The 27,877-nt window shown below is 39.5% G+C and overlaps 2 protein-coding genes across 3 annotated transcripts in view; both read left to right on the top strand.

Moving 5' to 3' along the window:
• RTN1 (reticulon 1) overlaps positions 1 to 10,922 on the top strand; it is a 90,439-nt gene extending 79,517 nt beyond the window's left edge. The window contains exons 3-8 of one of the 2 annotated variants that reach the window (XM_036240136.1): positions 269 to 476; positions 2,686 to 2,824; positions 4,198 to 4,267; positions 5,197 to 5,243; positions 5,329 to 5,387; positions 10,143 to 10,922. In XM_036240136.1, the coding sequence (XP_036096029.1) occupies positions 269 to 476; positions 2,686 to 2,824; positions 4,198 to 4,267; positions 5,197 to 5,243; positions 5,329 to 5,387; positions 10,143 to 10,185 (566 nt within the window). In that variant the 3' untranslated portion in view covers positions 10,186 to 10,922. The remainder of the gene's footprint in view (positions 1 to 268; positions 477 to 2,685; positions 2,825 to 4,197; positions 4,268 to 5,196; positions 5,244 to 5,328; positions 5,388 to 10,142) is intronic. The other variant, XM_036240144.1, reaches the window with a different exon arrangement.
• An 8,863-nt stretch (positions 10,923 to 19,785) lies between these two features.
• The window catches only part of CCDC175 (coiled-coil domain containing 175), a 59,219-nt gene continuing 51,127 nt past the window's right edge, over positions 19,786 to 27,877 (top strand). The window contains exons 1-3 of the mRNA XM_036251072.1: positions 19,786 to 19,942; positions 22,298 to 22,383; positions 24,492 to 24,603. Of these exons, the coding sequence (XP_036106965.1) occupies positions 19,786 to 19,942; positions 22,298 to 22,383; positions 24,492 to 24,603 (355 nt within the window). The remainder of the gene's footprint in view (positions 19,943 to 22,297; positions 22,384 to 24,491; positions 24,604 to 27,877) is intronic.

Raw genomic sequence — 27,877 nt, 5'->3', positions numbered from 1 at the left:
ACTGTACAGCTGGCAGAGCCCAATGAGATGTGTTCACAGAGATATGGCTGCTGGAGATTCAACAGCCTTTTCTTATCTGTGACTTTATGAACGATCGTCAGGGATGGAAAAGATTCCTCCGAAGCAAAATGGAGTGACAGTAAGTGCCCCAGGGAGAGCCCCGTGCCCCCTCACCTGTATGGAGGAATCGGAAGGCGATGAGCCCGCAGCCCCCGGGCATCCCCAGGCCCTGCGGTGCTAAGTGCTGTGCGCTTTGTGTCTCCTCCAGCCATTGACCTGCTGTACTGGCGGGACATCAAGCAGACGGGCATAGTGTTCGGGAGCTTCCTGCTGCTGCTCTTCTCCCTGACCCAGTTCAGCGTGGTGAGTGTCGTGGCCTACCTGGCCCTCGCTGCGCTCTCGGCCACCATCAGTTTCCGCATCTACAAGTCCGTTTTACAAGCTGTGCAGAAAACCGACGAGGGCCACCCTTTCAAGTGAGTGCCAGCAGACCAGCCCCTGCCCAGCCTCTCACGGGCTCTCTCCCTCCGCCTCTGTTTTCCTCTCCTACACTTTGGGTCGGGTTTCTCTGAGACCTCACAGGCCTCCTAAGGGTCTCCTTTAACTCCCTGTCACTTAATATCTAACATTTCTGGTGAATATCGAATACAAACTCAAATGTTTCTATTCTAACACTTATTACTTTATTGATTTTAAAAATATTTTAATTACTACTAATTAAATATTTAATATTTATCTTTTTATTTATTTTTAATCCTCACTCAAGGCCATGTTTCCATTGATTTCAGAGAGCGAGGGAGGGAGAGAGAGAGAGATTGACATGAGAAAAAACATAGATCGCTTGCCTCCCGGATGCACCCCGACTGGGATCAAATCCACAGCCTGGGCATGCGCCCTGACCAAAATAGAACCCACAACCCTTCTGTGCACAGGACGATACTCAGCCAACTGAGCCATAATGGCCAGGGCTTAAATACTTAATATTTCAATTTAACATAAATTTATTTATATAATATATATTTAACATAAATGTATGTTTAATATTAGTATTTTATATTGAATTATTACTAGTAGCAATCATAATTTATGATATGTATACAATGTTTTACAATTTAAAAAGTGTTTCGACAATTAATCCTCCCAACTCTGTGAAGAAGGCAGAGCATTTTAATCCTTATTTACAGGTAGAAAAACTGAGGTTCCCAGAAGTAAAGTGACTCACCCATGGTCACCAGGCTATTTAGATTCTTATTTCTATGCTCTCTCTGGAAGTTTAATACCAAAGGGCCAATCTTCTGGGGGGTGCAAGGTTCATGAGCAGTCTTACAGTGTTCCCTCATCTGCATTTTTATCCTGACCCAGTTCAGCGTTGTGAGTGTCGTGGCCTACCTGGCCCTCGCTGCGCTCTCGGCCACCATCAGTTTCCGCATCTACAAGTCTGTTTTACATCTGTAAAACAAAATCAGTATTTTTCTATTTTTTTACTAAATGGGAGAAAACCCATACTATTTAAATGTCTGCTCCCTAAAACTCAAGCCAAATGCTGCTTTCCTCTCCTCATCTCAATCCCCAGTAGATGTCCCAGGAAGACAACACGCCTGTCTTAGAGTAGAGGGAGGGCAGAGGGAGGGAGGACGGGCCTCTGTGAGGAACATGGCCAAACAGGAGGGTGGACTGATTTGCATATATCTGGGAGCCTGGTTTATCTACCCAAGAGCTTAATTTAACCATCTGAACAAATGAAAAATGCAGTTACTAAAAACACCTCTCTCTCACTCTCATTTTTTTTTTTATCTTTATGTACATGATTATCTTTTTTAATTGAATTTATTGGGTGACATTGGTTAATAAAATTATATAGGTTTCAATTCTATAATACATTATCTGTATATTGTATTGGGTGTTCACCATCCCAAGTCAAGTCTCCTCTGTCACCATTTATCCCCTCTTTACCCCCTCTTCCTCTTGCAGTCACCATACTATTGTCTGTCCATGAGTTTTTATGTTTAATCCCTTCACCTTTTTCACCCAGCCCCCCAACCCCCTCCCCTTTGACAGCTGCCAGTCTGTTTTCTACATCTATGGATCTGTTTCTATTTTATGTGTTTGTGTATGATTTCACTTACATGTGGAATCTAATGAACAAAATAAATGAAGATACCTCTCTTAATAGAACCAGTGAGTGAGCCGTATAATATGGCCCCGCTCATTTGAGTTTTCAGAACTCTCTAGATAAAATCTTGGAAGAATTTTTCAGAATTTCAATATGAAATCTTAAGAGGTTTGGATGACAAATAATAATTGGCAGCTAAGATTGGCAGCTATTTCAACTATTTAAAAAGATAATTCATATCCACTCAGCCAAGAAGAAATTAGGACTTTCACATTTACCTGGTGGGCCAGGGGTATCTAAACTATTCTGAAGGTGAGCTGACTTTGGACAGGCGCTCTGAATTTCCAGCTCACATTACTATGCTGTCTTTGGGGGACAGGAGCAGCCACAGTGCCCCACTGGGCGCCATGATCCTCACATTCCCCAGTGCCCTGGGTGTGGTGCCCTGCAGCCCACCGGCTGGCATACACCCCCAGGATGGCCTGGCTATAACACTCAGAGTGAAAGGAGAGGAAAACTTAGCTCTTTGGAGGTTCCCTCTGATGAGTGCTCTGTGGACGGTTTGTCGACAGGGCCTACTTGGAGCTCGAGATCACCCTTTCCCAGGAGCAGATTCAGAAGTACACGGACTGCCTGCAGTTTTACGTGAACAACACGCTGAAAGAACTGAGGAGACTCTTCCTCGTCCAGGACCTGGTGGATTCCTTAAAAGTACGATTGTTTAAGCTGTTCACTTGACAGTCTTGAGTTTTGTTTTCTCCTAAAGGTATAATACAATAAACCAAAACCCACATCGTGGAGAATAAAATGCAAGTGGTAATTATATTCTAGAGTCAGAAAACGTCCAGCTGTATGGCACTGTGGAGCTCATCCAGTCTAAGACCTCAATGTACAGATGTGGGAAGTGTGGCACAGAGAGGCTGAGACGCTGGCCCGAGGTTGCCCAGTGAGTCGTGGACAGAGCTGGGATCAAACCCGGGTCACGCAGCTGCTAGTTCTGTACTTTCTACCACATACCAGGTTGCTTCTACTTACCATTTTCAGTTCCTCTGCCAATTTTCTAAAATTATTTGAAAAATAAAAATCTAGTTTGAGAATCGTGAAACACACACGTGCTTTTCCACTTGAGAGACGCTCTAGAATCTGCTAATCGTGAGACGGCCACGTGTCCTTACACAGTGTGGGCTGTGAGCCTGAGCCCTGGAGGGCAGAGGCCCTCGGCACCGGGCTGTCTTTCCTGGCAACTCTCATTGAACGCACCTCACTTTGAACGAGGTGCTTGACCACCTGGCCACCTGACCACCCTATGGCTTACATGTAAGATCACAGTCAACCAGCCATGATTGGGCAGGGCCCTGGCCAGATTGCTGTGACTCCCCTGTGCTCCCAGAACACTGTACACACCAGGCAGGCCTCCTGTACTACGGGCTGCCCAGTAACTGTTTAAGGAAGGGCAGAGAGGTCAGTGAGGTGACCTTGACCCTCAAGGTGCTTTCCTGGAATAACACCGTACCAAGTAATAACTAGTGAGGTACCAGGGAGATTATAATCACTCCTGTAGGGCTCTGAAGGTGACATTTCTATTTGTATTAGTCATGTAAATATTGTGGGCCAGAGCAGGGTCAGCACACCTTACCTGTAAAGGGCCAAATAGTAAATATTTTAAGCCTTGTGGGCCACACAATCTCTGTTGCTATTGTAGCAGGAAAGCAGCCAAAGACAAAATCTAAATGAATGGCTGTGGCTGTGTGCCAATAAAACTTTATGAACGCTGAAAATTGAATTTCATATTATCATCACATATCACAAAATGTTACTTGTTTTGATTTTATTTGTTTTGATTTTATTCGACCACTTAAAAATGTAAAATCCATGGGTCTACACAAAAACAGGCCAAAGGGTTCTGGGAGAAGTAAAGCCAGGATCCTCTTTCAGTCATTTTGGGACAAGCTCTAAATGCTCCTATATTTCCTACTGAAGTTATGACATATTTTGCCTCAATTTCTAATCTAAAAAGAAGTAAATGAAATGAGACTCATAACTGTCACGGTTTTAGAAGCGGTGGTAATCATTTCGTTTTACAGTTCGCCGTCCTGATGTGGCTTCTGACTTACGTTGGCGCTCTGTTCAACGGCCTGACCCTGCTGCTCATGGGTAAGGACAGCGGGTGGCCCTCCCCCTCCACGCGTCCCGAGCACAGGGCTTCCCGGGCGGTGCCCCCAGCGCAGGGCTTCCCGGGCGGTGCCCCCCGCACAGGGCTTCCGCGCGGTGCCCCCGCGCAGGGCTTCCCGGGCGGTGCCCCCAGCGCAGGGCTTCCCGGGCGGTGCCCCCAGCGCAGGGCTTCCCGGGCGGTGCCCCCAGCGCAGGGCTTCCCGGGCGGTGCCCCCAGCGCAGGGCTTCCCGCGCGGTGCCCCCAGCGCAGGGCTTCCCGCGCGGTGCCCCCAGCGCAGGGCTTCCCGGGCGGTGCCCCCGCGCAGGGCTTCCCGCGCGGTGCCCCCAGCACAGGGCTTCCCGGGCGGTGCCCCAGCACAGGGCTTCCCGTGCGCGCGGTGCCCCAGCACAGGGCTTCCCGCGCGGTGCCCCCAGCACAGGGCTTCCCGGGCGGTGCCCCCAGCGCAGGGCTTCCCGCGCGGTGCCCCAGCACAGGGCTTCCCGGCTGTTCGCTGTAGCTCCTACGGATAGATTCCTGGGAACAAATGCCCTGAGTGAGGGGCGTTTCCTGGCCATAGTTCAATAAAGAGTGTAATACATATTGCACATTAATAATGAATTTCTTAGTCTGAAGGTTTGGGGGTTTTTTTCCCCTTTAACCACAACTGGTTTTGTTGTTTTTTTCTTTTGGGCAGTTATGGACAGAAATCCATTTTCATCTTAGGAGGGTACAGTCTACTCTCATTCTAGGGATAATGTGAAGGGCTCAGCATCCCTTTGTTTTCCTTAGGAACTGCCCTGCCATCTTGTATCTAGAATGCTGGTTATTATAAATGCTCTAATATCACATAACTATATAAACTTGTATCTATAAGCTTATAGATTCTGATAACTCTCAGAATTTTAATACTCTTATTTGTTTTTCATCCCAGCTGTGGTTTCAATGTTTACTCTACCTGTAGTGTATGTTAAGCACCAGGTAAGTTCTATGTGATGTCAAACATTCACGTTACATTTTGACCTCATGAACTTTGGATGTGCTCATGATTTCTTCTTTGTTGTAGGCACAGGTTGACCAATATCTGGGACTTGTGAGGACTCACATAAATGCTGTTGTGGCAAAGTAAGTTACACAGTGCAATTTATAAAAAGGAGAGACTATCTTAAGCAGGCATATAAGTGGATGAGGTAGGGCTAATAAAAAAAAGATAATAAAATGATAGGTTGATTTATGATCATTCACTTACTTGAGTCATATTCATGCTCTTTTCAATGGTATTATTTCAGAAAATAAGTATATATTTTAAAACTCTCAATTAAACACAACTTTCAGGTATTTTGATGGTTTATTTCAGGTGTGATGATGAATGAGAATTTTTTTTTTCTCAAACAAATTACATTTTGTTTTTTAATTTTATTTTTCAATTACAATTTACATGCAATATTATTTTGTATTAGTTTCAGGTACACAGCATAGTGGTTAGACAAGCATACTTTACAAAGTGATCCCCCTGGCTCCGTACCTAGCTATTACAATATTAATGACTCTATGTCCTATGCTGTGCTTCACATCCCTGTGACTATTTTGTAACTACCAATTTGTATGTCTAATCCCTTCACCTTTTTTATGTAGTCCTCCAACACCCCTCCCCTCTGACAACCATCATTCTGTTCTCTGTATCTATGAGTCTGTTTCTATTTTGTTTGTTCTTTTATTTTTTTCTTTAGATTCCACATAAAAGTGAAATCATATGGTATTTGTTTTTCTCTCTGATTTACTTTACTTAATATCATATCCTTTAGGTCCATCCATAATGTCATAAATTGTAAGACTGCATTCTTTTTTATGGTTGAGTGATATTCCATTGTATATATGTACCACCACTTTTTTATTCACTTATCTATCAATGGGCACTTGGGTTGCTTCCATATCTTGGCTATTGTAAATAATGCTGCAATGAATATAGGGGTGCACATATTCTTTTGAATTAGTGTTTTGGGTTTCTTTGGAGATATACCCAGAAATGGAATAGCTGGTCATAAGTCAGTTTTATGTTAAATATTTTGAGGACCCTCCATAATGTTTTCCATAGTGGCTGTCCCAATCTGCATTACCACAAATTGTGCATAAGGGTTCCCTTTTCTCTATATCCTTGCCAACACTAGTTGTTTGTTGATTTATTGATGATGCCCTTTCTGACAGGTATGAGGTGATATCTCATTGTGGTTTGAACTTGCAATTTCTCTGATTAGTGACATTGAGCATCTTTTCCTATGTCTATTGGCCATCTGCATGTCTTCTTTGGAGAAGTGTCTATTCAAGTCCTCTGCCCATTTTTTTTAAAGTATGTTTTTATTGATTTTTTAGAGAAAGAGAAAGGGAGAGAGATAGAAACATCGATGTGAGAGAGATACATCGATCGGCTGCCTCCTGCACACCCTTGACTGTGGATCGAGCCCGCAACCTGGGCATGTGCCCTAACCAGGAATCCAACTGGGACCTCTCAGTCCATAAGATGATGCTCAATCCACCGAGCCACACAAGCCAGGCACTCTGCCCATTTTTTAATTTAATTGTTTGCTTGTTTGGTGTTGAATTTTATGAATTCTGTATAAATTTTGCATATTAACCTCTTATCAGATCTATTTTTGGCAAACATCTTCTTCCATTCAGTAGGCTGTCTTTTCGTTTTGTTGATGGTTTCCTTTGCTGTTTAAAACCTTTCTAGTCTGATGTAGTCCATTTGTTTATTTTTTCTTGTGTTCTGTCTGGAGACCGGCTCATGTTATGAACAAGATGGCTTGGAGGAAAGAAGGAAGCCTGATTCAGAAAACTAAAATTACTCGATAACATTTTAATTGAAATAATGAAATAAGCCAGTTAAGTTAAAAGACATTTTCAATCTTTTAAACAATAATGTTAATAATTTTTAAACTATTTAAATTACTTTTAAAACAAAAATTTTTAAATCTTTAAAACTTTTGTTGCATTTTAAATTACACCATTTCAACTCAACAAGTGTGTGTGTTTGTTTGCTATTTAATTAACACCATTGCTCTTTTAAAGCTGAGTCTTAAATATAATCTATTTTATGGCTACTTCATATACTAGGAGATAAAGATTCCAGTTATAAGTATCCACAGCTAACATGGTCTAATGACTTAGTTTTCCTTAATTTTTAAATTAGTGTGTTTAGATATGTCTCCATCTAAAATGATAGTTTTTATGTTGTCATTATTATTCAAGATTTTGTTTTAATCAAAGGTTGACCTAGGCTTTAACTGAAAATAGGTGTCACAAGAGGACTTTATCCACATGAAGTCCCTCTAATAATCTGAGAATCACGCAGCTGGACCGAGGTGAATGTCAGAATTAAATGGAAGTAGTTTAGACAGCCAAAGATGTACAAAACAAAACAAACAAATAAGAAAAAAACAACTACTTTAAACTTCCTCTGCTATTAGATTTCCATATCATTACAGTTCTCTCCTGAAATATATAAAGATTTTGTTTTTCACTGTGTACTGTGTATAGTCTTCCTCTTAAATTCATGGTGAATTTGGATCTGTATCGGATCTACAGCACACTTCAAAATGCCTGAAATGATTAGCTCAGGGAGGTAATGATTAGGGAGGAGGGGGTCAAAGGGGGAAAATAGGGGGGACATCTGTAATACTTTCAAAAATAAATTTACATTTTGTTAAAAAAAAGAAATAACTATAAGACAATATAAGAATTACAGTAGAGTTGTATAAAATATTCAAGTCACATAGGTAAGGAAACAACTGTTCCTGCCCGGGGGGATAATGGAAAGCCACTAAAATGAGGACCTTTGTCCTAGTAAGTGTGGGCCCTTATAACAAAGCACCATGGACTGGGTGGCTTGTAAACAATAGAAATGTGTTTCTCACAGTTCTGTAGGCTGAAAGTAGATCAGGGTACCTGCATGGTTGGGTTCTGGTGAGGGCCCTCTTTCAGGTTATAGACGTCTCACTGTGTCATATGGTGGAAATAGAAGGGAACTCTTTGATGTCTCTTTTATAAGACAGTAATCCCATTCATGAAGGTTCTACCCTCATGCTCTAATCACCTCCCAGAGGCCTCATTTCCTAATACCAACACACTGGGGGTTAGGTTTGAACACGTGAATTTTAGTGTGTGTGGCAGGGGGACGCAGTCGGCCTATAGCAGCCCTGAAGGATGGGTAAACATTGTCAGGTGGATGATGAGGGGAAAGACATTGCAAACAGAAGAAATACTACACACAGTGGCATGAAAACAGAAGGTCCTGTTCTGGAAGCATAAGTCAACTAGTTTGTATAAAGCCTAAGTCAGTGGAAAGATCGACTAGAAAGAGATGTTGAGGTCAAATATGGAATACTTTAAGGAGCCATGACTCTGACCCAATAGGACTTAATTTCTTACCATTGCCTACATGTCCCAACACTATCTGGTTACTGCCTGCCTCTCAGACCTCTCCTCCCAGCCCCTCAATCATACCAGCCTATTTGCCCCCTGAGCTTGTCCTCACTTTAGTTCCTCTGCATTCCCTGCTTCCTCTGCCTAGAACACTAATGCAAGGATCTTTGCCTGGTGGCTCCTTCCTGTCCTTTGAGCATCTATTTCTCACATCAGTGGACTTAAAGTAGGTACCACCCACCTTACCACTGCTGCCCCCTCACTTGCAACCAAACCACCTCATTTTGTTTTCTTTTATTGCACTTATCACCATCGGAACTTCTCTTGTTATCTACTTGTTTATTTCTGGCTCCTCAACCCCCATGAGAAGAAAGCTCCCCAAGAGCGGGTACCTTCTCTCTTCTGTTCACTGAATTTCAGCATTTGGAAGGGTGCCTGGCACAGAGGAAGGTCTCAGTCAAAATCTACATGATGAGCTCATCAAGCTTTGATCTAACAAAACAAAATACTTCCAGTATAAGCCTACCCTAGCCTGATGCTGCCATGCTGTGAGAATCACGGAATTTTAGGAGACTTGGAGACATCTACTCACACCAACACTTCAAAAATGGGTGCGGTAGGGCCAGGAAATCTCATTAGCTGGCCTATGTCACATGGCTAGCTAGTATTACAGCAGGGACTAGGACTCAGGTCTCTTAATTCAGTTCTGGGTAGTGTGACTATGCTGAGATTAACCATAGGACCCTTTACCTGGAACCATCCCTGTTTATGCCCATTGTCGGGATGGTTAGTCACAGCACTCTTTCTGTTTCAGGAGTGTCCCAGGGTGGTGAGAAGTAGTCACCTAACTATATCACAGCTTCTGTAATCCTGAAATAAGTCACTATCTTTGCTTACCTAAACAGTTATACCTTAAGAAATGTGGCCTTCTTGGATCATTCATTGTCTGATTTACACGTTCTTCTCATTGCTGCACAGAAATGTGTTTCTGCAGACTCATAGACCAGAGAACAGACTGATGGTTGCCAGCAGGGAGAGGGGGCTGCATGAAAAAGGGGAAGGGATTGAGAAGTATGACCAGTCACAGGGATGTAAAGTACAGCACAGGGAATATAGTCATAACATTGTAATAACTATGTATAGTACCAGGTGGGTACTGGGAATATTGGGGGGAAGCATTTTGTGAATTATATGATTGTCCAACCACTATGCTGTACACCTGAAACTAATATGAAATAATGGTGAAAGTCAGCTGTAATTGAAAAATAAAATATAAAAAATATCAATTCAAAAAGAAAAAAAGAAATGTGTTGATTGACAGTCACACTTACAAATTATATTTTTTGAAATACTAAAGCTATTTGGTCACTTAACCTAAGTAAAGCAACGACACAATAACATCATAAAATAATTCATTAATAACATGTGATTTATTACCTTTTGATAATTGTCTTTTAGGATTCAGGCTAAAATCCCAGGTGCTAAAAGGCACGCTGAGTAAACTGAGATCCCACCGGGACTGGACACAACCGGAATGTCTGGAGTGTGAGCAGCTCTGTTCTTACATGTTGCGGCAAATTGATTGTTTCTCCCCCCAGTACCATAATCTTAGAGACAAACTTTGAAACAGCTGTTTTCAGGCTGTTCCTGTACTCTTAGGATATTTGAGTCACTTGTGTCAAGCACTTAAGTATAGAGAAAAATGTGTTAGATGTGGTTTTTAATTTCGTGTTGCTAAAAAAAAAGTGCATGATGGTGAGAGTCCCAGTTACCTTCCCTCTTTCGGTGTCCCGCCCCTCTCTGCGATGCTCTGTAGCTTCTGCCCTTCGCTGTGGCCAGGCTTCCTGCCGAGTGCACTGACGCAATAGTGGAAATTGCTTTTATGTCCTTGGGTTGCTGGTTGGATTAATCTTTAATAACAATATATAGAATTGTAGACTGATGTTTTAGTGTTTTTCCAACACACATGACGTAAAAATAAAAGCAGTTGACTGTACTTATGGTAATCAGTTTTGTATAACTTAAATAAATGAATAAATCCAAAACAAACACGCAGTACTTTTGTTGTGTGGGACTGATGGGCTGATTTACATGTATGGTAACTAAAAAGTGCCAGCATGTTAACTTTATTACAATTTGTATTACTTTCTCTGCGGTTCCTAATGGACTTAATTACGGACTCTGGATATTTGCACTTATGTACTTGATATTGAATGCATAAATAAATGTTACTAAATGTAAAAACTTCTCCCTTTCTTCTTGTGGTCTTACCGGAAAATGCAAAAGTTGTAAGAGACGAAATCTCCTGAGGACATGCTGTGAAGGCGGAGACCAAGTACCCCCTTGACTCCTGTCTCCAGAACCATATGGTTCAACCCCAACTTTGTATATGCCTGCTTTGGGCTATTAATATAAATCACTGATGAGTAGTAAAACTGGAAAACACTTTATATTATACTGTATGGTTGACAAAGATATTTTAAATAGTTTTTTTTTTAACTTGGAAGTGATATAAATCTTTCCATAAACTTTTTATATTAATATGCAACACAACACTGGCATGAAACGATTATAATTCACTCTATTTGTAGTTATTTATTGAACACCTACTATGTGCCAAGCACTGAGAATAGGGCTGTGAATAAGATAGACTACTGTTCCTGCCATCACCAAGATAAGCCTTCTGACAATTGCTCACTTTTTGTCAAAAGTCCAGTTGCATATTTTATTCCACTGTTAGTCAAAAGTCAAAGATGACCAGGTAGAAGTGGATGAATGTTGTAACAGTGAGAGGAATAAAGAGTAATGGGAGAAGAAAAGGCTACTTACAAAAGCGGCCTTTGACCAGTTTTGTGCACAGGTTTAATAAGCACCTATGGAGACCACAGGGCAACTGGACACCGTACCAACAGCCAGGACGGGGCAGGTGGGAGGTGGCTGTGTGGAAAGGCTAACTAAATAGAAGGCAGTGTGAAATCGGAGCAACAGAAAAGGTGAACGGTGGGGCTGGGTCCTGATCTGGCTTCTCCCCAACAGAGAAGGTTCACTGGAGGGTGAAGAAAGAACATGGACTGAGGTGCTACAACATGGAAGTGCATGGCATATGCAGTGAGTAATAAGCTGAATTGGGTTGTAAGGTGCTTGGGGTGGGAATAGTCGTGTCAGGTAAGGCTGAAAGGCTGGGTCTAGGTCACGCTAGAAAGAAACACCAAGGTGTTTGTCTTCACTCCTTAGATCTCAGAGTGGCATAAACACACTGCGGATGCCTGATACTAGAGATGAGAAGAATATAGGAGACAACTCTAACATAACTAACAGCAAGCAGGTGTCAAATGACTAGGCCTCTGCTAAAGAAGCCATAGTGTGAATAGAAAGGAGATATCCAACTTTCCCTGGCCCTTTATAGCAACCCAACCTACCAAGCACCCACCGTGCACAGAGGAATGGCTAAGAGATTACATGGAAGGAGATGGGACTGGAGCTGGTGATTGATGAGATATGGGGTTTCAAGACCAAAGCCAACCCTGAGAGTTAGCACTTCCTTAAATTTTGTACCCTAGCCCAATTGTATCTAATACTAGCTGATCAGGAGAATACAGTGTCATTTTTGGTATTGCAAGAAGAGCTGGTTTGGAGAAGGAAGATAAACTTAGGTTGGTGCCTACTATTTTTTATGGTTAGTAGATACAGGAGAAGATTTTTTTTTTTCCATGTCTGTTTTTCAGTCTCCAACTTTAAGATAAAATTTCTCCTAAATGGCTTTATTCTGTAGTATTAACCTTCCTTGATGTCTGCACTTGCAGCATTTTCCTCATGCTTATGGGCCCAGAATTATTCTTATAAGCAGCTGCTCGGTAGGAGGATCTAATGAGGAATTTCATTTGCTGACAGTGGTAAAGAAAGGTTCCTGAGGAAAGTCCAGCCTTCCAACATGATAAGTATGGACATGGAATTCTACCAAATGGAACATGGGGCACATAATATCCTGCTTCTACTGAAGCATCAGTCAAGGTGATAGTCAAGATGACAGATATAATGTGAGGACTCAGTGAACAGGTAAGAAGAGGACCAAGAATGAAGCCGCCAAGGATTGAGAGTGAGTGAGGTTATTCTGAAAGCTGTGAACAATAGAAAATTCTTACAACTTATGGATGAGTTAAGCAAGGAAGGGGTTGGTAGATGAGAAAGCGGTGATATATTTTACAGATCATTTCAGAAATAAAGGAAGTGGGATGGTACATCTTTTGCTCTTTCTTCATTTATATGTACAATTGTAAATATATATGCACCCAAAATCAGAATACCTAAATATAGAAAATAATTACAGATCTGAAAGGAGAAAGGGACAGCAATATAATAGTGGGAGACTTCAACACCCCACATTCAATGTTTAGAACATAAAGACAGAAAGATCAATAAAGAATGAACTTGAACAAACCTATAGACCAAATGTACCTGAAAGACATATACAGAACTTTTCACCCAACAGCAAAATACATTCCTCACAAGTACACAAGGAACAACCTCTGTGATAGATCACAAGTTAGGTCTCAAGACCAGTCTTACAAATTTAAGAAGATAGAAATTATACCATATATCTTTTCTGACTACAGTGGAATTAAACTAGAAATGAGTAAAACCAAGAAAATGGGAAAAATCCATAAATATGTAGAAACCATATAATACTCTTGAACAAACATTGGGTCATAGAGGAAATCAAAAGGGAATTTAAAATATACCTTGAGACAAATAAAAACAAAAACACAAATTACCAAAACTTACAGGATGCCGCAAAAGTAGCACTAAAGGAAGTTTATAGGGATAAGTGCCTACCTTAAAAAAAAAAGAAATATCTCAAATAAAGAGCCTCAATGTACCCCTTAAGGAACTAGAAAACTAAGCTCCAAGTTAGCAGAGGAAGGAAATAATAAAGATTAGAGCAGAACAAATCAAATAGAGAATAGAAAAATATCAACAAAACTAAGAGTTTTTCTTTTTGAAAAAATAAAATTGACAAACCCTTAGCTAACTAAAGGGGGGAAATACTCAAATAAAATCAGAAATGAAAGAGGAGACATCATAACAGATGCTTCAGAAATGAAAAAGATAACAAGGCACTATTATGAACAATTATATGCAATTATTGGATAACCTAGAAGAAGTGCATAAATTCCTAGAAACATACACCCTACCAAGACTGAACCAAGAAGAAATACAAAGCCTGAACAGACCAATAACAAATAAGGAGACTGAGTAGGAATTTAAAAAATCCCCAACAAAACAAAAGCCCTGAACCAGATGGCTTCACAGATGAATTCTACCAAACATTTAAAGAATAGTGAATGCCAATCATTCCTAAGCTCTTCCAAGAAACACAAGTAGAGAGATCATTTCCAAACTCATTTTATGAGGCCAGCATTACCCTGATATCAAAGCCACATAAAGACACCACAAGTAAACTACTAATATCTCTGATAAACATAGATGCAAAAATCCTCAATAAAATACTCACAAACTGAATTCAACAACATCATCAAAAAGATTATACACTATAAACAAGTTGAGTTTATCCCTGTGATAGAAGTTTGTATTAACATATGCAAATCAATCAATGTGATATATCACAACAGATAACATATCAAAATCACATGATCATGTCAGATACAATAAAAACATTTGACAAAGATCAACATCCAATCAACAAAATAGGTATAAAAAGAAATATCCTCAGCATAATAAAGGCTATTTACAAAAAGCCCATAGCTAACATCATAATTAATAGAGAAAAACTGAAAGCTTTTCCCCTAAGATCTGGTACAAAGCAAGGATGCCCACTCTTGCCACTTCTATTTAACACAATACTGGAAGTACTAGCAAGAGCAAGCAGACAAGAAAAGAAATAAAAGGCATCCAAATCAGAAAGGAAGAAATAAAATTATCTCTGTTTGCAGATGACATGATCCTATATGTAGAAAACCTTAAAGACCACACACACACACACACACACACACACACACAACCCTGTTAGAACTAATAAACAAATACAGGAAAGTTGTAGGATACAAAATCAACGTATAAAAATCAGTTGCGTTTCCTTACACCAATATTAATCTATCCGAAAAGGAAATCAAGAAAATAATCCCATTTACAATAGCATCAAAAAGAATAAAACAGGAATAAATTTAACCAAAGAGGTAAAAAAATCTGTACACTAAAAACTATAAGACATTGATGAAAAAATTGAAGAAGACACACATAAATAGAAAGATAATTTACGTTTATGAATTGGGAGAGTTAACATTGCTAAAATGTCTATACTGCCCAACGTGATATACATATTCAATGCAATCAAAATTCTAACAGCAGTTTTCACAGAAATAGAAAAAGCAATTCTAAAATTTGTATGAAACCACGAAAGACCCCAAATAGCCAAAGCAAACTTGAGAAAGAAGAAGGGAGTTGTAGGCATCACAATTCCTGATTTTAAATTATATTACAAAGGTATAGTAAGTAAAATGGTATGGTCCTGGTATAAACAGACACATAGACCGATGGAACAGAATAGCCCAGAATAAATTCAAGCATGTTTAGTCAACTAATTTTTGACCAGAGCACCAAGAATACACAATGGGGAAAGAATAGTCTCTTAATAAATGGCGCTGAGAAAACTGGATATCCACATGCAAAAGAATAAAATTGGACATTTATCTTACATCATATACAAAAATCAACTCAAAATGGATTAAAGACTTAAACATAAGACCTGAAACTGTAAAATGCCTGGAAGAAAACATAGGAATAAGCTCTCTGACACTGACTGGCCTTGGCAATGGAAACAAAAGCAAAGATAAACAAGTAAAACTACATCAAACTAAAAAGCTTCTACACAGCAAAGGAAACCATCAACAAAATAAAAAGGCAACCTCTGGATTAGGATAGTATATTTGAATGGCGATGCTCACCTTACCCCTGCACTGAGCAGAGCTTATGACACAAGAAAAATGAGCAGGGGTGAGTCTGGGGACAGGTCAGGCTGACAGGGAGGGAGGGGCGGAGGCCAGGCCTTCCCAGTTCCCTCTCCCATATCACTGCAACCGGTGAAGACAGCATGACCTTCTGACGGACTGAGGCTTTCAGAGGAAGGAGGCAGCCAGCCCTCCAAGATGGTCAGGGAAAAAGCCCAGGTAATAAAGAATCTCACTGTTATTTTAAGAATCACAGAAAATTATTTCAGGCTCTATATTCAAAAGGTTACTTTGAAAATTCAATATTAAACGTTCCCACTAAGTTTAGAAAGGTCCTCCTGGCCCTTCCAATCAGGGCATACAGTAGTCATAAATTTGTAGTTCATCAGTATTTTCTTTCTGATACTTACTAATGATTCAGTACAAAGTAGAACCTCAACATATAAATTCTTACAAGGACAAATTGCCCAATAAATATAATGCACCTAGTCTGAGATAACTATAAATGGAAATGGGCAATACTGTTATTTTTTCACATTAGTCATTAAAATACCCAGAAATTCTCTAGTACTAGCACTGTTCAATAAATGTGTTTAAAGTGCTCTAAAATTAGAAGGGAGTCTACCACACTACAATCTCTTAGTGGCAAATTGACCCAGCTTCCTTTTTGCTTGATAGAACATAGCTCTTATCTTTTTTTTTTTTTTTTGCTTCCCCTAAGTGGGAGAGAACACCTAGATGCTTGTTACCACAAAATATAATTCCCAACAGAATAAATGCAGCTTTCTTCGGGGACTCTATAATATTCTGTTTGTTTATCTGCATGAATCCATTTGTGTGCCCAATAATCTTTAATCTCCACTGAGAATAATAGTGCTTAAACCAAGAGCACTTACTCCTGGCCTTCTGAAATTTCTTTTTCTTTCTTTCTTCCTTTCCTTCTTTTTTTTTTTTTTAATTTTATGGGTTTTTAAAAAAAAAAAAAAAGATTTTATAGAGAAGAAGGGAGAGGGAGAAAGAGAGAAATTAAAAAACAACATTGATGTGAGAGAGAAACATTGATTGGTTGCCTCCCGTGCCCGGTGCCCTGACCAGTAATCAAACCTGCAACCCTTTGGTGCATGGGATGACGCTCCAACGAACTGAGCCACACTGGCCAGGGCCATTGTGGAGTTTCTTACTAGGTAAAGTGCATTTACTTTTTGTTCTTTTCACCAAAATTTACCTTGTTTTGAATTTTGTCCTTTAATTTCTAAATTGGTTATTATATTAAATGTATTTAGCCAATTGACTAATTATTATATGTAATTTAGCTACTTGATTTATTATTTAATAAATTATACTAAGCCAGTTATTTTAAGGCTATTAAAATGAAACCTCTTAGCAATGATACAGGATCAGTGAGCCAGACACCATGCTCAGCTGTTTATAAACATTATTTCTAATCCTCAGAATTTCAAAATACAACATGATTAATACTTTTATTTTGATTGTCCAAATGAGGAAACTAAAACTAAAGATGTTTAAATAACCGGCACAGGTTTATACAACTAGCAAGTGATAAAGCAAGGACGCAGAACCCTGTTTGTCTGGTTTCGAGGCCTGGGCTCTTTCCATGGAGCAGCGCTGCCTTTCCTGTGTTTCTCTGCCCCTCTCCTTCCAACCTGTAGCTCGGGAGCAACAGGCCTCAGCAAGGCTATTTGGTTGCTAGAAAAGAAACCCACTAAAGTGTACTCACCGTAAATGGGCATTTATTGGAAGAACCTAGGGAGTCCAAAGATTTAACTGCAGGGGACTGAGTATTTTTCCAAACACAGTTTTGCTGTTTCGACCTTTGTGGTTAAAGATGGAAGTGCTTAAATTCAGGCTTTACCTAACAACGCTGCCATGAATAAAGGCAGGAAAGGCAGTCCACAAATAAAGAGCTCTCAGTCATGGCTTCTTTTTACATATACATTCATCCTGAACCAGACCACACATCCACAGAGCAACAGGAAAAGAAAGTGTAGGGGCCATGGTGACAAGTCTTTGCCTCTGAAAGCTCATTCATCTGGCAGATCTGAGAATCCAGTGTTTTCATTAATTTTGAAATCATGGTTAAACAAGAGTTACCACTTAAAAAAAAGTAATCCTGGTATAATAAAATTTGCTTAGAACCAAAATTGACCCTTATACAATTTAATCTGATGATTCAAAATGTCCTCAGGGTCTTGTAATAGCAAAGGTCAGTAAGACCATTGTGAATGTTAGTTCTTGTTGTACCAGACTAGATCTAAAAGTGGTGTGAGATCCCGAGGAAGTTGCCTTTTCCTCCAGTATTTTTCTCTTCCTAATAAAGCCTGAACTGCAGATGGTTTTGGGTTCTATATTTTTAAAGTTTCTGAATACATAAATCTTTTCTATTATCCATTTCATTGATATCTTAAGCATCTATGATATGCAAATTGCAGTGCTGGGGGTTACAGGAGATTCAGAGATGAGCAAAACACGGTCTTTTTACAGAATTCATAGTAGTGTAGAAATAATAACAACTAAATTTGTGGAGCAGCTCATTTTGCTCCAGGCCTTGTTCTAAACACTGTATTAATTCATTTAATTCTCATGAGTACCCTACAACGAAGGCCGCATTTTACAGATGAGAAAATTGAAGCATTTTACAGATAAGAAAACTGCAAGTCTACTCAGCCTAAGATAGTTACCATCCATGAAAAACAAATCAAATGCTTTGGAGGCTCTGAGATTATTGGGATTGAGACAAAATTAATGGATGAGACAGCATTTGAGACAGGCTGACAATACAATTGTGATTTCAGTAGGCAGAGAACCCACCTGCAACCTGATTTTGAACAGGTTGAATTTGACATGCTGGTAACGTGGCCAGATAAGAACGTTATACTAGCTTACAAGATTAATACTTAGGAGAGGTTGAGGCAGGAGATAAAACCTGAGTGTTATTTGTGTCGATTCAACCCAAGCCTATTCGAGGGAAGAGGTTAGAGAGTATGAAGGAAGACCAAGGGTGCAGCCCAGGCAGATTGCCCCTTTAGGCAAATAGGAGGAAGACCAGGAGGGAGCCAGTGAAGGGAGTGAAGAAGAAATCGCCAGAACCAATTAGGAGGTGAGTTTCTAAAGAAGGGGTGGGGGAAGTGAGTACTAATATCAAGTTCTGCAGCAAAGGAGATGGGTGGGAAAGGGGCGGAGAGAAGGCCACTAGTAGGCGAAGAGGAGGCAATTTAGAATTCAGGGTGAAGAATGATCGCTAAAATGACCATATTTTTAAGAAGTTTGGTTATGAAGGGAAGCAAAGAGGCAAGGTGGCGAAAGGAAAGGCATGGATTTAGTAAGAGAAAAGGGCATGAGTTCTGAGGAACACGTGGAAGACACAGGTGAGGGAGGAGCTATTTGAGGAAGTTCCTTAGGGTGGGAAGCAATGGGATTCAGAGGAGCAATGACTTGTACTTTTATTTTCCAAATGAGGTCTGGAAAATCTCTTCTGTATCCATATCTAAGGAAATGGTCAGTACCCCTTCCCATGTACACACCCCCCAAAAGAGAGAGAGAAAGGGAGAAAGCAATGATGTTTAATTCAAATGGAGAGCTTAATACTCCAATGATCTCTACTGAGTCATCTTCAGATGAATCATATCTAAAACACCTTGTAAAAATGATAATTAAATGAATTAAAAATAAGAGCTTTGACAGACAGACTAAATAAGTCATGGAAGCAGTTACAAAATGGACATTTTGTGAAACCACAAAATGCCTTCCAGGTGTGTAACTACCTAGGCCCATCCCAAACCACTAGCACCTGTCTGTAAAGTTGGAGCCAATAAAAGAACCTGCCTGGCAAAGCCAATGTGAAAATTAAGCTCCTCCTGCAGTGCCTGACACACAGTTGCGTCAAAAGTGATCATTAGGATTCCAACGGCTACAAGGGCTAAAGTGGGAATGGAAGGACAAAAGGACAGCTAAAGACGGACTCATCTTTCCTGATCGCTTAATTATTGTGGATGAAGTTAGAGACCCGAGCGGGGGCGGGGATCCAGCCCACGTGGGCGCCTGCCTGGACGTCCTCGTTGCTCCTAGCAACGGGGTCCTTGCCTCCGGCCGGGTGGGCGCTGCGCAGGAGCAGCAAGATGGCGCTGCGCCCCTGGTCCCCAGAGCTGGGGTTCAGCGAGAAGGTGCTGCGGCGGGTCGCCGTCTCCACCGGCCCGTCCCTGGAGCTATGCACCTTCCCGTCCACCCTGGGCTCCTCGGTCGCGGCCGAAGCGCTGGAGCAGCTCTTTGTTGTGGGTGAGAGTCCCGCGGGCGCCCGGAGGGACATCTGAGAGGGGGCGCCTTGGCGGCGCTCAGCGGGACCCCTCAGTGGGACTCTCCTCCCGGACCAGCGTGTCCCTGGCCAGGGCAGAGCCTCCTCCGGCCCCGAGGGCTACAGAGGGCGACCGGGTGGGGTCCAGGGTCCGCTCCCGTGCCGTAGTGCCCCTGGAGTACATGGCCTAACACGCTAGTAGCTGGTGGCAAACCCTGGACTCCCGGGCCAGTGCCACGTGCCTGCGACTGGGTACCCACCTGCATTTAGAGTATACATGCAATTTTACTTTTCCCTTCATGATTTTTCTTTGCAAGTTAATTTCCTCCAACATTATGCCACGGCAAACTGGAGAATTTAACAGGCAAACAAGAGACGGAGCGTTGGAGTTCCGGTTGTATTAGGCAAGGCAATGAGAGCAGGCTGTTTAGGATATGCAAACATAAAATACCAGGTTAAAATACTTCTTCAGTTAGGAAGCTGAACCTGTCAGACTGACAAACCTCAGGAGGTGGGCGGGGCGGAGGGAGGGAAGGGAGAAACCAAAGAACTTACATGGTATATACATAACCAATGGACATAGACAGCAATGCTGGGGGAGGGGGTAGCGGGAGGAGGGGGGGGAGATACATCTGTAACAAAAATAAAGAAATTAATTTTAAAGTGAAAAAGCTGAACCTGTAATCAAGTCACCTAAGCTTAAGGTGAGACCGTCCAAGGAAGGGAATTTCTTGTTCACTCATAAACCATTTATACCAAACAACAAAGCATCTCCTAGCTTTAATCATCTCATTGTTTCTAGGTAACCTAACCATATTGATATCTATCACAATATTACTCTTAGTTTGGAATAGTTTCTTTTTTCCTTCTTAGATGAACTAATTTAACTTCATCATTCTTATGAGAAGTGTCAAGGAGTGTTTGCAGTAAAAATGTTAACTACAAATGATTCCTTTGTGTCCAAGCTCATCTACGTCAGCATATCCATTCAACCCTAGTACTTAGGCACCAGTACTTTTTCTGCTAATAGTTTTTGGACCCTCAGAAAGTTTTTCTTAGGAAAAAACTTCACTGAACCTCTGTCTTGAGTGTGAGTTATAAAGTATGTAGTTCTGCAGCCCATTCGAAAGCGGGAAGAAGCTCGTGTGTTCATTCATGCCTTAGAAAAAAGGAAAGGAAATAGCAAGCAATTCCTGCCCCTCCCTACCGCACACTTGCTTGCAAACTCAGTACTTGATTTTCACTTGGTTTGAGAGCTTAGTTCATTAAAGGAATTCAAGTTCCCTGTGAGGGCAGAAATTGCTATTTATTCTTCTGACATGTGAATAGGGCCATTAAGGGCTTGGACCCTGGAGTCACACCACTTGCATTTGAATCCAGACTCTTAAGCGATGGGTTCTGTGACCTTGAATTATGACATAATCTCAGTCTTAGATTTCTTACCTGTAAAATGGGAATGAATCATCATAAGATTCCAAGAATCAACTTAAATTTTTATACAGTTAATTAAATGTGTGGTTTGGGGCAAAATACTATATGTAAGCCCAGCTGGTGTGGCTCAGTGGATTGAGCATCATCGCATGGACTGAGAGGTCCCAGTTTGATTCCTGGTCAGGGCACATTCAGTAGGGAGCATACAGGAGGCAGCTGATTGATGCTTCTCTCTCACATTGATGTTTCTAGCTTTCTCTCCCTCTCTAAAATATCAATAAAAGCATTTTAAAAACACAAAAAAAACCTATATTTAATATATATGAAAACAGCCTGGCCAAGGTGGCTCAGTGGTTGAGCGTCGACCCATGCATCAAGAGGTCGCTGGTTTGATTCCTAGGCAGGGCACATAGCCAGGTTGTGGGCCAAATCTCCTGTGGGGGGCATGTAGTAGGTGGCCAATCGATGTTCTCTCTCATTGATGTTTCTGTCTCTCTCTCTCCCTCTCTCTCTCCCTTCCTCTCTCTCTAAAATTAATAAAGAAAAAAATCTTAAAATATATATATGAAAACATTCTTAAACAAACATACATTATAGGCTTGTTATATTTATCCCTTTCATAAATGTTTGTTGAATTTTTTGTCCTATACACATCCCTTTTTCTACCATGAGAGATGCGCAGATGGACCCTTAAGAGGGATTTATCCTCAAGGAACATAAAATATATACCTAAATTAGAATTCTATGAAATAGAAAATAAGTACAAAAGAGATTTATATAAAGTGCTTAGATATTCAAAGATTGAAGATGTAATTTGCAACTGAGTAAGCATTTCAGCTAGATCTTAAGGGTTAAATAGAATTTGGATAGATAAATAAGAAATCTTAATTTTCTGATTTCTTTTTCAGAACAATCACTGCAAGGTGACTATTTTAAATGCAACGAAGAAGCTAGGATCTTTCTTAAGGACACGGCTGTAGCTGTCAAGAAATTGGTATTGTATTATCTATAAGAACTTTTTTCCCCCGAGTCTTACACTTATTCCTTTATGAAACTTTAATTTAGCACCAACTCTATGGATAAATAGGGAAAATATTTACTCTGAATAAAAAATAAAACCTTTTCTCTTGATTCACTAAGCATTTTAACCGGTGTTGTTCAATTGTGGACTGTTGCCCAGTTTTCCATGCAGAACACTTAAGACCTGTGCTGTGGATGAGGGCAAGCCAGCTAAGGAGAAGCGATCCTGGCAATATTAGAGCTCAGTTAGGGGGTGAGCCAAATGGGCAAATGCTTGGGGCACCATTATGTAAGCACTGTTTCAAACAATCTCTGAAATAAATTGCATGTGTGGTGCCAATGAACTCTGTTCTCTATAAGTAATTCCTTATATAACTGATGAAGGATTTTTTTTTTGGGGGGGGGCATTTATTTCACTGAAGTAGACCATGCTGTTGAGTGAAAACAAACAAACAGAAATTCTTTTGGTTATACTAACTCAGCCCCACAAAGAAATATTTAAAGAATTTCCTTTTGAAGTGTCAGAAACATTTCTGTTTGGTCCTGGATGATGTTTACAGTGCTTTCCCAGCAGGGTTAGAATGGTCAAGTCTCTTCATTTGATTTAAAAATATTAAATAGGAATCTACTACAGTATATATCAAATATCTAAAAATAGAGAAATGTGGCTGTAAAGTAAATGAGTTTGGGTCTACAGACTGCTGATAAAAGTAATCTCATTACAATGATGTTTTATGCAATTATATAGTTATAGATGTATACTACAGAGTTATACTTTATAATTAGACTTAATTGAATACATATAGAGTACATACATGTGGAATACATACTCAGAGTTTGTGTATGTTGCTCTGCACTGTGGTCTTGTGAAACCTTTTACTCTGCTTGGGTTTTAGTTATGTTTTTCTCTAGGAATTGAAGGGATCAAAATATTTATTTGTGGCTTATTAAAGTGTATAGTATGTCTCCATTAAATAGGTGACCTCTAAAATCTCTTAAATAGAGATAAATCCCTCCATGTTTAAAGAAATTTTCACTATTATAAAAGCACTACATATTTACTCTAGGAAACTTAGAAAAAAATAGACAAGCAAAAGGAAAAAAGGAAAAACCACAATGATCCCACCACCCTAAAATAATCACAATTAACTTCTTGATGAATGTTCTTCCTGTTTTCAGGGTATGGATGATGCCTGTATTGATTTTATTTTTTTATAGAAAAGTGATCATGCTATATGTACAATTATATAATTCATTATTCATAAAATAGAGTGGTAATTTCTCAGGTCATAAAGTAACTATAGCCATTAAGACCATTTATTTAAAAGATGACTTATCTGTTTTTCCACTAACAGATTTTTAAATTTTTTCCAAATAACCCCACCCCCCAAAATTATAAATTCACCGTAATTTAACAACAGGCCCACTTGACTTTTTGTTTGGGTTTGTAGGTATGTATAAGAGAACCATTGTTCTCTTCATACCTAAGCATATTTTTATAGACATTTTCTGTTTTTAATTAAGTAGCTTTCATTCTCAATATTACCCTTTTTGTTGAAGTCTTTACCTTTAAATTGATTGAAACTGCAAACAAGAAACACATGCACACAGGGAAAGATGATTTCTGAGTAGAAGAAAATTAGCAAAAATTAAAAGATAAACTAACGATTACATCTTTTTTTTTTTTTTTAATCACCTGAGGACATTTTTTCTATTTTTTTGTTCAGATAGAGTGGGAGAGAGAGAGAGAGAAACATCGATGTGAAAGGAACACATAGCGTGGCTGCCACCCGCACGACCCAACCAAGGCTGGGGACAAACTACAACCAAGGTACGTGCCCTTAGCAGGAACCGAACCCAGGTCTCTCTGGACCTCAGGCTGATGCTCTAACCGCTGAGCCAAACCGGCCAGGGCTAACAATGACATCTTAAAACTGATTGTACTTTTCCTACTTTCTACTCCAAATAAAAATAGCAGCAGAAGGTGTTAAATGAAAATCACATTTTGACCTTTGAAAACATTTATAGGGCATTATTTAGGAGATACATTTTATTATTTTAATATGTAATTTAAATTTTCAGGAAGAAATGAGAAAAACTACAATTAATCTTCTGGAAATTGAAAGCATGGAACTCAGCAGACTATATTTCCTATTGGAAACTCTTCCCGATAACATTAGCACAGAATTGGAAGGTATTTTGAGGTTAATAACTGTAGAAATTTAGTTTATTGTATAAGAAAATAGAACAAAGTTCTTGTAAAAAGATGACTTTATTATTATTTTATTTTTTTTGCATTTATCTTCAGATAGAGCGAGAGGGAGAGAGGGAGGAAGAGAGAGAGAGGGAGACATCAATGCGAGAGAGACACCTGGAGTGGTTGCCACCCTCACGACCCCAATTGGGGCTGGGGACAAACTGCAACTGAGGTACATGCCCTTTGCAGGAACTGAACCCAGGACTCTCTGGTCTGCAGGTCAACGCTCCAACCGCTGAGCCAAACTGGCCAGGGCGATTAATTTATGATTAAATAAAATTAGTTTATTTTATGTCAAAATATAGCTAGAAAATAGTACATTACACATAGTGAAATCCATAATAATTTTCCTGACATTTTAAGTGGAAGTAATCTATCTATAACTTAACTTTATATAATGTAGTATCCAATTAGACTAAAGATATATAGATCAGCCCATTCCAAACTGATATTAACCAACCAAATTAGGCAGCTTGACTGGCCTAAATCACCATTCTACTTTCTATCTCTGAGTTTGGCTACTATAGGTACCTCATACAAGTGGAATCAAATATTTATCCTTTTGTGACTGGCATATTTCATTTGGCATCATGTCATCAAGGTTCATCCATGTGTCAGAATTCCCTTCCTTTTTCAAGACTTAATAATATTCCTGAGGAAATAAGGGAATTTTTATATATACCATATATGTATTTACCATGTTTTATTTATCCATTTATTCACCAGTGGACCCTTGGATATTTCCTTTTGGCTATTGTGAATAATGCTATTATAAACATGGGTGTACAAATATCTACTGAGTTGCTCCTTAAAATTCTTTGGATATGCATGCAGAATGAAAGTACTGCCTGGTATGGTAATATGGTAATTTTATGTTTAATTTTTTTAGAAACTGCCATTCTGTTTTCCACAATGATTGTGCCTTTTTACATTCCCGCCCACAATGCACAAGGGTTCCAGTTTCTCCGTGCTAATGCCAACATTTGTGGTTTTGATTTGCATTTCCTTTATGATTAGTGATGTTGAGCATCTTTTCATGTGCTTATTGACTATTGGTATATATTCTTTGGAGAAGTCTCTGTTCAGGTCCTTTGTCCACCTTTTATTCAGGTTGTTTGTTTTGTTATTGGGTTGTAGGAATTCTTTATATATTCTGGATGTTAACCCCTTATCAGATATATAATTTGAAAATATTTTGTCCTGTTCCATAGGTTGCCTTATCACTCTTGATAGTGACTTTTGATGCACAAAATGTTAAATTTTGATGTAGTCCAGTTTATTTTTTTATTTGTTGCCTGTGCTTTGGATTCATATTCAAGAAATCATAGCCAAATCCAATATCATGAAGCTTTCCCCCTATGTTTTCATATAAGAGTTGTATAGTTTTAGCTCTTACTATCCATTTTGAGTTAAATATCGTATTTGGTGTAGAGTAATATTCCAACTTCATTTTCCCATCTGTCGGCAGTGTTGGCTGAGGTTCACAGCTCGGTTTCCCCACAGGAACTGTCCTTGACAAAAAAGAAAGGCTGCACTCGGCGTCCCATTCCTCCCTCGGTGCTGCTGATTGGTCCTCAGGGTAAAAGGCCTGCCCCCCTTGACTCTATGAGATAACTCCAAAGTGTCATCCCTCTATTCCCACTTTGCTGAGTGTTGTTATAAAAAATTGGTGCTGGATTTTGTCAAATGCTTTTTCAGCATCTGTTGATATGATCATATGATTTTTATCTTTCATTTTGTTTATGTGGTGTATTGCATTTATTTATTTGCGAATATTGTATCAGCCTTGCATCTCTGGGATAAATCCCAGTTGGTCATGATGAATAATTGTTTTAAATATATTGCTGGATCTGATTTGCAAATATTTTGTTGAGGATTTTGGCATCTATGTTTACCAGGGATATTGGCCTGTAGTTTTCTTTCTTTGTAGTGTCTTTATATGGTTTTGGAATTAGGATTATGCTGACCTCATAATGAGCTTGGAAGTCATCCTTCCTCTTGAATTTTTTGGAATAGTTTGAGGAGAATAGGTGTTATTTCTTCTTTGAATATTTGGTAAAATTCCCCAGTGAAGCCTTCCAGACCCCAGCTTTTGTTTTCTGGGAGTTTATTGAGTACAGCTTCAATTTTCTTAGTTGTTATTGGTCTGTTCAAGTTTTCTGACTCTTTATGATTCAGTTTTGGGAGATCGTGTGATTCTAGAAATTTGTCCACTTTGCCTAGGTTGTCCAATTTGTTGGTGTATAGTTGTTCATAGTATTTTCTAACAATCCTTTGTATTTCTGTGGTGTCAGTTGTTACTTATCCTCTTTTGTTTCTGATTTCTTTATTTGGGTCCTCTCTCTTTGTTTCTTGATGAATCTGGCTAAAGATTCATCAATCTTGTTTATCTTTTCAAAGAATCAGCTATTGGTTTCATTGATCTTTTGAATTGTTTTTTTAGTCTTTATGTCATTTATTTCTTCTTTGATTTTTATTATTTATTTTCTTATACTTACTCTGTTTTTTTGTTTGCTTGTTTGTTTATTTTCTAGTTCTTTAAGTTGTAGGGTTAGATGGTCTATTAAGTTTTTTTCTTATTTCTTGAGGTAGGCCTGTAATGCTATGAACTTCCCTCTCAGGACTGCTTTCACTGCATCACATAGGTTTTGTGTTGTTGTATGTTCATTTTCATTGATGTCCAGGAATATTTTATTTCTTCTGTGATCTTCCTGGTAACCCATTCATTATTTAATAACATGCTATTTAGCCTCCATGTGTTTAAATGTTTTTTTGTGTTTTCATTGTAATTAATTTCTAGTTTCATACCATTGTGATCTGAGAAGATGCTTGATATGATTTCAGTCTTCTTGAATTTGTAGAGACTTAGTTTGTGTCCTATATTGGTCTGTCTTTCAGAATGTCCTGTGTGCACTCAAGGAGAATGTATATTCTGCAGTTTTGGGGTGTAATTCTCTGCAAATATCTATTAAATCATCTGATCTAGTACATCATTTAGGGTCTTTGTTTCCTTGTTAATTTTTTGTCTAGAGGATCTATCCAGTGATGTCAGTGGGGTGTTGAAGTCCCCTACTATGTGATTGTACTGCTGTCAATGTCTCCTTTGAAGTCATCCAGAAGTTTTTAAAATATATTTTGGTGCTACTATATTGGGTCCATATATGTTTACCAAGGTTATATCTTCTTGTTGGATTGACCCTTTTAATATTAT

This window comes from Molossus molossus, unplaced genomic scaffold (genome assembly GCF_014108415.1).
Source record: "Molossus molossus isolate mMolMol1 unplaced genomic scaffold, mMolMol1.p scaffold_m16_p_1, whole genome shotgun sequence".
NCBI lineage: Eukaryota > Metazoa > Chordata > Mammalia > Chiroptera > Molossidae > Molossus > Molossus molossus.
The sequence above is the reverse complement of the archived record's forward strand: the minus strand, read 5'-3'. Positions and strand labels throughout refer to the sequence as shown.